This window comes from Ceratotherium simum, chromosome 31 (genome assembly GCF_057802395.1).
Source record: "Ceratotherium simum simum isolate JZ-2026a chromosome 31, ASM5780239v1, whole genome shotgun sequence".
NCBI lineage: Eukaryota > Metazoa > Chordata > Mammalia > Perissodactyla > Rhinocerotidae > Ceratotherium > Ceratotherium simum.
In genome coordinates this window covers 25,132,009-25,142,957 of record NC_141930.1, presented here as the reverse complement: position 1 = coordinate 25,142,957, position 10,949 = coordinate 25,132,009, and the positions used below count along the sequence as shown (strand labels likewise).

Genomic DNA, 10,949 nt, shown 5'->3' with positions numbered 1-10,949 from the left:
TGCTAGGCTTTGTGTAACATCTTGACAGAGTTGTCCTGTTGATGCTATGGGTAAAGGCCATACCTCTGAGAGTAGTAAGGAATTGAGTTTGTTCTGGAAGGAAGGGGCATTCTAGATATCCATCATTAGGAAAAACTTGAGTGAAGGTACTCAGATGGGAGGGACAAAATGGCCTCTGGAATCTGGAACCTGGAGACGTTGCGCAGGGACCTCCCCTCCCCCAAACTAAAGATGAGTTGACCAGGTTATGCAGTTTTAGGTAACTTTTCATGTCAAATTCTTGTGGGCTATCCCTGAACCTTTAGTAAAATCCCCTCCAAATATTCCAGAAAGAACCTTTGAATTCACACTTGACATAGGCCATTCAAACTATGTAGCAACCAATCACAGCCAGCCCAGCATGGTGTCAATAGAACTACACAGGAGAGGAGAATACTAGGCAACGGGAACCAGGACCACTAAATCCCAGTCACTTCTCCCTACCAATGACTCTTCTTCCACTGCCAACATTAGAAGACATGGCTTAGTAAATGAGCTTCCTCATGCAACTTTAAATTCTCTGCACAGATAAACAGACTTTGCACATTGTTTCTTGCGCCTGAACTTCAGCTCCCTTCCCCAAACTTCCTCCTTTTGACAAACTCTTACTCATCATTCATATTCCTGGTTCACATATCATCTTCTCCAGGTAACCTATCTTGACACTTAAACTCTGTCCTCTATCTCCTCTTCCAAAATCTGCGCTCCTTTACAGGGTTGGCCTTTGGTTGCAATCCAGCAGCGCGGGAAACATAGTACAAACCCAGTGTTAGTTGAATGAACTAAAAAGTTACTTTGTTTCATTCTTTAAATGTATTTTTCAACAGGTAATTCATAAATACTGCAAAAAATTTCAAACTCCACAAGAAAAATTCAGTGAAAAGTAGATCTTTCCTCCAATCCCATCCCCCTTGCTTGGTGCCAGTTGTGTTTCCTTTCAGATTGACTACGCATATGTAAGTATTTAAGTGTATTCCTGTCATTTTTTTATGCAATGGTAAAAAATATATTTTATAATTATGTAACAATAAAATATAACATATACAAACATAGCTTATATATTATACATTATAGATAACTGTTGTATTATAGACCTTATATATAAATATTACATATAATATAAATATATATTTATACACTGAGTCCTGTGCTTTGTGTTCACTTAACATAAGTTAGGCTTTTTTTTCTTATTTTAATTAAGAGCCGGTAGTAGTCCACCGTAGGGGGCATACCATAATTTACTTCACATCGCCTGCTTTACGGTTGCGAATTCACAAACAGTTCCGTGTTCACTCTCAGGCCCCAATCCCCAGACACAGAAACATCATCGCCCTGCAACCCACCCCGTGTGGCTCCTGCTTTGCCAAACACCTTTCCAGGCGCCCAGGGCGGGGCCCTGCGCCGGACGCGACCTCCGCCTTCCCACCGCGCGCCCCGCGCCCCCACTGCACGGGGGAGGCTGCGGCACCGCGCGCGTCGCGGCGACGGAACCGAGCCCTCCCCGCCCTCCCCGAGCGTGTCCCGGCCGCCGAGGTCGCCCGCTCAAACGTGCCGGAGCGACCGGCCCTCGCCCGGCTTGGTTGGACGGGGGTACCGGGCGCGTCTGGCTCGGCGCTGGGCGGGGCTCCGGCGGGGCGGGGCGGGGCGGGGCTCCGGCCGGCGGGGCGCGGCCGACGTGCGGGGCTCCTCCCCTTTCCGCCGGCAGCGCCGGCGGCCGCAGCACTTCCGGGTCGGTGCGGAGGCGGGGCGGAGGCGCCGCGGCGGCTGTTATTGTTCGGCTGGGCTGGGCCGGGCGCTGTCTCTGTGGGCTCTGCTGGTGTCAGTGTGTCCGGCTTCCTCTCAGCTCCTCACTCCCGGCGGCTGACGGCGGCGGCGGGCGGGGCCTGGCGTTTCGAGCCGAGCGGCGCGGGGGTGAGGGCGCGGAGGAGGAGGAGCAGTCGCAGGAGGAGGAGCCGTGTGCCCTGGCACCGAGCGGCCGCGGCCATGGCGTACGCCTATCTCTTCAAGTACATCATCATCGGCGACACAGGTGAGGGCCCGGCGCGCGGCCCGGCGGCTGTCGGCGGCCTCCGGGCCCGGGCTGAGGGGCAAACGGCGTCGGGCCGCGGCGCGGGCGCCCCCGCGGCCCGGCGCCTCCCTGCGGGCCGCGCCGCTCCATTTCCGCAGTGCTGGAGCTGGTGACGTGGGCACTGCGAGCGGCCGCGGCCTGGCCGGGCCGGCCCGCCGCCCCCGCCCCGCCGGCCCTGCAGCGGGGCCCGCGCAGCCGTTTCGACGCCCGATCTGGGACGTGTGTGGCAGGAGCGGCGGCCCAGCCCCGGGCCGTCAGGGCGGGCTCAGATGGTTGCGCTCCCTCGCCGGGGCCCCTCTCCTTGGGCCTCTTCGCCGCCCCCGGGAAAGAAAAAGGGAGGCAGAGGAGGGCAGGAGGTGATGGGAGGAGGGTCCTGGGTGTCCTGACCGGTCCCACCTTCTCCGACCTACACGCATCTGCCAAGGCCTGGGCAGAGCGCTCCCTGCTGTGGGACAGCCAGCTCAGAAGGAGAGAAGGAAACCTTAAAAACAAAAAAATATATATTATTATTAACACCGTCGACTCCCAAGTCAGAATAAGTCACATCGCATTAGTTGACGGCTGGGGAATCCTTTCCAGGTCATTAAAGCATGAAAGAGTTCCGTCGACTCTTGCCACGTGTAAACTGCGGTCATTTGATAGTAATGCAAGGCCCTTCAGTGCTCTGGGTGTGTGCTTGTGTGTGTGTCTGGGCGTGTGTTAGGGACACGACTTTTTTCGATATATCGAATCCAAGGTCACAACTGCCAATTTTCAGGTGACCTGATGTGCGTTTGAAGTAGAAAGAGGTTCAATTCAATTATTCTTACTGAAAATAACACCCGAGTGTATTTCATAGATAAGTAAACAAGCTCATTGTAAAATATTTTTTAATACCTGTGATTTGGGCCTGACTTTGAATCTAATAATAAAACTAAGGCTTGTTCAGGTGTTACAACTATTAATATACCAGAGTCTGATTTCAGTGAGGACTCTTGCACAACTTCGGACCCTTTGCACAACTTTGGAAATGTAAGCAGCAGCTTGTGGTTGCGCTAGTGATGTAGCAGATTCAATAAGTAACACAAGAGGCATGTTGATTGCTGCCTAAGAGAAAAACGTCCTGCTGTGAAGTTGGTTTTTTCGCAAGGTTTTTTTTGGTGTGTGTCTGTATGGGAACTGGATGGTTTTCCATGTAAAACCCTGGGTAAAGCAGCGTTTTACAAGTGTTTAGTAGCAAATTTATGTACTTTTAAAAATGCTGTGGTGTATTTTGGAGGAAAGGAATTGGTGTTCTAAAGCCTACTGGCAGATGTTGTTTTAAGCTGTAAAAGTGAGATTGGATAGGGAATTCACATTAACTGTAATACGAGTGGGTTTGAGAGGTAGAAGAGTGATTATGAACACATAGCGGTAGTGAAGATTCAAGTGATCCTTTGCAGGTTGCCTTTTGGCTTGCTTATTGAGCGTCTACTATGGGTAAGTATTGTGCTGGGAGTAGTGAGCTACAAATGTTAACGAGTCGGTCCTCTGTTCTCTTGGAATTTGCCCTCATTCAAAAACAATCCCCAGGCAGCTCGAATGCAAGCCACTCCTTTCTTGCCATTGCTTTTGTGACCACCTGGTTCAGGCACGGAATACTTGACACTCTTGACTGTATACAGCAGTACTGCTTCCCACTGCAGTTCTGCTGGTAGAGTTTACTGTCAGATTAATCTTCCTGAAACATGGCTGTTAGGAGGCTATTCCTCTGCTCACGTTCTTTACTTTGACCTTCAAGGAACTCTGTATTTCAGCCCCGGTTTACTTTTCTAGCCTTCTTTCCCAGTATTCACTATTCCCTACCTTGCTTCTGCCAGTGAGGCCCAGTGGCTGGTTTCTGTGCTTTTCTCCTGGTCCCTGCTGCTCCCTCTGCTTGGAGTGCCTTCTCTGTGGAAATTCTGTCAGTCCTTCAAAGTCTAACCCAGGTCTTCCATAATGCTTTTGGAGTCAACATATATTAAGCTCTTTTGATGTGTCAGGCTTTTCCTGGTTTCCTGGCTGGAAGTGACTACTCCTCCTTATCTGGATGTATCTCACTTTGTATCATTCTTCTGATATTAGTGCCAGGCTGTTTTATAGATACTTGTGTAGGCATCTCTATTTGATAATATACTTCTTGAGAGCAGAAAACGTGCTTTGTATGTCTTTGTATTTTAGGAAGAGTGTAGTAGAAGGTAGGAGGTATACCTTTAATTAAATTAATGAAAGAAAAGCCAAACAGACCACTATGTTCCTATTAATATACATTAATAACTTGAAAGAATTTTTTTAGCCCAGTTCTGCCACTTTCTTACTGTTCACTTTGGCTGAAATCCTTTGCCACTTTTCCTTAATTCAAAGTATACCCATACTTGTAAGATGCGCTTAATGTGGCCCTCCCCACAAAAAGATGATATTAAATCATTACTCTGAGATCCATCCTGATCTTTTAAAAAGTCATAGTGTGAAAAATTTGCTTCTCAGAATGAAGGGAATCATTGCTTTTCCTGCTTCTCACTTTCCCTAGCCTATAAAACAATCATTTGTAGCCTTTCCTTTTCTCAGAAGTGAGATAGATACTGTGAGGACAAATATGCAAGTACCATGCACATTTTCCTTTTCAGAGTTCCCTCTTTCATAGAAGAGATTTTTTAAAAACTTTTTACATGATCATGATGATACTATTGAAATATTTATTTTCTTACTGTATGGCCAAATGCAGTTAAAATATAGCTTTTAAATTTTTCATTGGTAGTGTCTTGTTTCTGAAAACTAATTTAGGAAAATGTGTCATTTAAATGTGTATGTAAAGTGGAAATTGGTTTTTAACAAGCCTGGCCTAATATCATAAGCAGATAATTATCAAGTATAGAGGGAGAGAAAAATTGTAATAAACCTGTAATTGTTGCTCCTAAAATTTTGGTATCAGCTTACCATTTTGACCTCATCACTGACCGCACCCCCCTGCACCTTCCCTGCCACTCAACTAGGTATATAAAAGCACAGACCAGGTTGTGTTCTATCTGAAATGTCCCTGCTTGTCACTCCATCCCCCACCCCAAAATAAAATGAAAGGTTAGGTCAGAACTTGTTCACCTGACCAACTTGTATTCATCCATTCTTTTAAGATGATTACAAACTTCACCACTCCCTATGGCATTATACTGGTCCCCTCTACTTTTCCTTCATTCTCTGATCTTCTTAGCCTCCCCACTCCCACACGAATTTTTTTTTTTTTTTTTTTTTGCTTAAAATCTTTTGAGGACAAGTGCCATATAAGAAAATAAGTAAGATCAGCCTGGTTACACATTAGTTACATATTACCGTATCACCTGAATATATTTTTTTAATTGAGATATAATTGACATATATAACATTGTACTAGTTTTAGGTGTGCAGCATAATGATTTGATACATGTATATATTGAAAAATGATACCACAACAAGTTTAGTTAACATCCATCAGCACACATAATTATTAGTTATTTTTCTTGTGACGAGAACTGCTAAGATTTACTCTCTTAGCAACTTTCAGCTATATAGTATGGTATTGTTAACTATACTCATCATGCTGTACATTACATTCCCAGGACTTATTTATCTTATAACTAGAAGTTTGTACCTTTTGACCATCTTCACTACATGCATTTTAAATAATCTTTTTGTTTGTTTGTTTGGAAAGCTTTTGACTTTGTCCTAAATATAAAGGTAGGCCATTCAGTGTCAGAAATTTTTAATAGATAAGTGGATGGGCCATTGGGGGAGGTGCTGCAGGGCTTTACCTGGAAGGTGACATTTGAGCTGAAATCAGAATGATGAGTAGGGATTTGCCAGGTGGGCAAGGGGGAATGTCTGGTAGGTAGTTGGAAATACATGTTTGCAGCTTGAGCCATCAATTTCACATATACTACTGGAGGTTTTAAAAAGAGAGGGAGATTGGGAAGTTAAAAATAGAGCCATGGTGTGGGCCATTTTATTGAAGACTTTGAGTGTATAAGAGAAGGAAGGAGTGAGAAGTTTAGAGTTGGTTGCAAGATCAGGTGGGCTGGGGTGTGTGTGTATAAAGATGGGGAAACTTGAGGTTGAAAGGTTAAAAATACAAGCGAGAGGACAGGAGCAAAATCCTAGAAAACTTGGGGAAGGAATGGCATTAGATTCTCTAGAGCTTTAGAGCTGTAACAGAAGGAAGACCTCTTCCTGGGGGAGACTCGAGTTTTCTTTAGATTCTTGTGAATCACCTAGGTGTTTGTTTAAAAAAAAAAACAAAAACCTGTGGCCCAACCCCCAGACATTTTGATTCACTAGATCTAAGGTGGATCTCCTTGTTGTAAAACCTGAGGCCAGAAACACTAATCATTTTATTTAATTATATAAGCAAGTTTGTTAGGCTATCTTCAGAAAACAAACAGTAGAAAAACAAACTGGGAAATTCGGAGGTAGAAAAGTTCCATTAAAGGTTTTTTTATTATGAAATATATCATGCATATAAAAAACATATATATATATACAGTCGTGTGCCACGTAACGTTTTGGTCAATGACGGACCACGTGTACGGTGGTGGTACCATCAGATTAATACCATGTAGCCTAGGTGTGGGTAGGTTTTTGTAAGTACACTCTACGATGTTCGCACAATGACGAAATCTGTTAACGATGCATTTCTCAGAGCCTGTCCCTGTTGTTAAGTGACCCGTGACTGTATATACGTATGCATAGTTGAATAGTTTTAAAGAATAGTAATAAATCAAACACCCTTGCTAAATAAATACAGATCCTCATCACATACATCTCCCTCTTTCCCAGGCTTCTGCTAGCCTGAATTCTATATTAATCCTTCCTTTGCTTTTTTTCACAGTTTTATCTTATGCATCCCTAAACTATGTTGTTTAGTTTTGCCCGTTTTTAGATGTATTTAGTTCTTTTATTAAATGAGAGAGCTAAAACATGTCTGAAGCATACCTTTTAACATCATCTGGAATTTAGACAATGTACTTGTTATACTTAAATTTTTGCTTTGTTTGTGCTGTTTGTAGTCTTTTGAGATTCTTGACTAGCCCTTTCCTTTTCTCTTTCTCTTCTAACCAGTTTATTTGCTCCTTGCTTCCCCTAATACTTCTTTTGCCCCTGGGACACTATATTGAACCAAAGAGGCCATGGCCCTGTTGTCATTTCTCTTTCCCTTTCTTACTCTCTGCTGGTGAACCTACCTACCTCCTCCTTGTCTCAAGTAATGCGCCTCTCTTCTTTTCAGTGCTCTTGTCCTTTTGTCCCCACTCCATTCCTGCTCCTGCTCCAACATGAAATTAACTTTCTTCTTTATTTCCCCCACTGCGCCCCTCCCCCATTTTATCTCACCAGCTCTCCTCCTCCAGCAGTAGCCGGTAATTCTGCTGTTTTATTTGAGCAGATCCCAATTTTACCAGCTCAGCTCTTTCTCCCTCTCTCTCTGGCCCAGCTGTGCTTGCTCCATTTTGTTATTCTCTGCTCATCCTCAGTCTGAGAGGCTGTGTCCTTTGCCACAAAAGATGCAGCCACATACTGACCTCCCTTGTCCCCCTTTCTAACTTTTCGTTTTCTACATGAAACTTTCCCATTTGATTTCATCAGCCTCGTTTATGAGCCACTTTTAAAATACTCTACATTCTAGCTGTTATTCTTCACTTGTAAGTAAAGGACACCTGGCAAAAAGATGCTAGATTCCCTGTGCTGTCATACTTAGGTAGTCACATCCTTTTAATTCCTGCAGTGTTTCTCAACTCAAATGGCTCGGGTCTCATCCTTGGAGATGCTGTTGTAGTAGATCTGCAGTGAGTCCTGGACATCTGTCTGTTTTAAAACCGTTATTGGTGTGGCAGTACTATGGCATTCCTCTACTGGTCGGTCATGGGCCTTTTTTACCTGATTATTTTTCTAAAATTGATTCTTTTCTATTGTCAGACTTTCTGCTTTCTGGGATTTTATATAAGTAATCTGTAAGGTATATCCAGGCTGAATTTATATGGATTCTCCGTCACATTAACTTTTGGCACTAAGTCTATGTAGTAGATTCTCCTGAGAAATTCTCCGTAGTTTTTATAAGTTCGTGCATAGTATCAAAAGCTTTTTATCTTTTAATCCTTCAACAGATATGTGAGGTTACCATTTTATAGATGAAGAAACTGAGCTATGTCGTTTGGGGCAAATTATTTCTTCCCTCACCCCACCACTTAAGTTTTTACTTTTCATAGCTGTGATGTAGCTCTTTAAGTTTCTCCCAGTTCTGTCTTCAAAATGTTCCCATTTTCAGGTATAGCTGACAGTTATTGTGTTTTTGGTCAAATCTGAGGGAGAAAAGAAGAAAATAAATATTGATGGATGCATGCTGCAGCGAAGTTCTTAAAGGGGCAAGACCGTGCCTGGAACAGAGTTAGCACTTCAGAAAACGATGAATATGTGCTAGGTAGCTTCTGCTGGGTGGGCTACATGCATTGACCAATTTATTTCTCCTAGTTTCAAAAAGGATTTAAGGGCACTAACATAAAATTTTTTTACAGTTTTTTTTAATGCAAATGAGAGAAAGTATATTGCTTTTGTATTGCTACCATAACGAACTACCACGCTTAGCAGTTCAAATAACACAAATTTATTATCCTATGGTTTTGAAGTTCTACATAAGTTCATATACATGTCAGAAGTCTGGCATGTGTCTCACTGGGCTAACGTCAAGGTTTTAGCAGGGCTAGGTTCCCTTCTGGAGGATCCTTGCTCATTCAGGTTGTTGGTAGAGTATAGTTCATTGCAGCTGTAGGGCTGAGATCTCCATTTTCTTGCTGGCTCTCATCTGAGGGTGTTCCCAGCTCCTAGGGGCACCTACATACTCACATTCTTTAGCCGATGGCCCCCTTCCTCCATCTTCAAAACTAGCAATAGCAACAGTTGGGTAAAGTCCTTCTAGTGTCGCATCTTTCTGACTCTTCTTGGGTCATTCCATCTCTCTGAAGCTGGGAAAGGTTTTCTGCTTTTAAAGACTCTTGTGATTAGATTGGGTTTACCTGGATAATTCAGGATAATCTCCTCATCTCTAGGTCTGTAATCTTAATCACATCTGCACAATCTCCTTTGCCACATAGGGGAGCACATTCACAGGTTGTGGGTATTAGGGCGTGTATGTCTCTGTGTGTGGGGAGGGCATTATTCTGCCTACCACAAAGAGCTAAGGAAAACAGTAAGATAGAAACAGTAAGTTGAAACAGTAGATTGAAGTCAGAAACAACATTAATACTCCACCTTGTGTATACCTTTTTGAAGTGGACACTGTATTTAGCACTAAGCAGTACAAAGAGAAAACCCTGCTCATTTTCCTTAATTATAGTATCCCTTACTTCTTTAAAAAGTATATGCATGCATATACTTAATTATTCCTTATTCTTTTTTTTTTTTTTTTTTTTTTTTTTTTAAAGATTTTATTTATTCAGTTTTTTCCCCCCAAAGCCCCAGTAGATAGTTGTATGTCATAGGTTCACATCCTTCTAGTTGCTGTACGTGGGACTCGGCCTCGCGTTGGACGGAGAAGTGGTGCCTCGGGGCGCTCCCGGGATCCGAACCCCGGCCGCTAGCATCAGAGCGCGCGCACTTAACCGCTAAGCCACGGAGCCGGCCCTGTTTTTTTTTTTTTTTTTTTTAAAGATTTTATCCTTATTCTTGATATTGAGTCTTGAAAGACATTTTTCTTCTGATTCCTCTTAAAAAGAATACAGTGTAATGTAGTGAAGAAAGTGAATATACAACTGGTATATTTATACATATAGGGCCTTTTCTAATGGTATATAACTCGTTGAATCTGAACAGGAAAGGGAGACTAAAGTCACATCACACAGCTAGTAACTGAGCAAGCTGGAATTTGAACCCAGGTCTTTCTGACCCCAAAGTCCATGCTCTTTCTTCATATCATACATATTTCTTGATTCCCACAAATTCCATATCAGACATCTTCTGTTGGCTTACCAACCGCTTGGTGTGTTGAGTTGCTGTGAGAGTACATAGGCCCTCAGTTCCCTTTACTAAAACAAATACCACCTCCAATCATGCAAAACAGGGCAAAACTATCCTATATAAAACAAGAATAAAGTCCGATCTCTGCTCCTTACCAGCTATGCGAGCTCAGGCAACTTCTTTAATCTCCCTGAGTCTCAGTGTCCTCATCTATAAAATGGAATGCATAAATGACGTAATATGTGTAACACTGACTTGAATAAGAAATGGTTAATATTTCATCTCACTTTTTTTTTGTGAGGAAGATCAGCCCTGAGCTAACATCCATGCTAATCCTCCTCTTTTTGCTGAGGAAGACTGGCTCTGAGCTAACATCTATTGCCAATCCTCCTCCTTTTTTTTCCCCCAAAGCCCCAGTAGATAGTTGTATGTCATAGTTGCTCATCCTTCTAGTTGCTGTATGTGGGACGTGGCCTCAGCATGGCTGGAGAAGGGGTGCGTCGGTGTGGGCCCGGGATCTGACCCGGGCCACCAGTAGTGGAGCACGTGCACTTAACCGCTAAGCCATGGGGCCGGCCCTCATCTCACTTTTTATCCTGCTTCTTTGAATGTTTCTATAATTTCCTTATATACATTTGAAAAACTAACCCAGACTTGACCAGTGCTGAAAAGTGTTTGAGTAATGCTGTTTATAGAAAAAGTAATTTCTTTTGCCTCCTAATATGTGTCCTAATATGGTGATTTTTTTTTTCCCCCACATCCCTGCTTAGCTCACTCATTTGTGGCAAGCTGATACTTGGAGGAGTCTGCTATCTTTGGCTCTAATTGTTTCTTTCCTAGCCTATGTTGGTGTTTTCTTGTACTTGGCATA

At 43.4% G+C, this 10,949-nt stretch overlaps 1 protein-coding gene across 1 annotated transcript in view; it reads left to right on the top strand.

Moving 5' to 3' along the window:
* The first annotated feature begins 1,810 nt into the window (after positions 1–1,810).
* Positions 1,811–10,949, top strand: part of RAB2A (RAB2A, member RAS oncogene family) — a 100,178-nt gene continuing 91,039 nt past the window's right edge. The window contains exon 1 of the mRNA XM_087420531.1: positions 1,811–2,068. Coding sequence (XP_087276657.1) covers positions 2,023–2,068 — 46 coding nt within the window. The 5' untranslated portion in view covers positions 1,811–2,022. The remainder of the gene's footprint in view (positions 2,069–10,949) is intronic.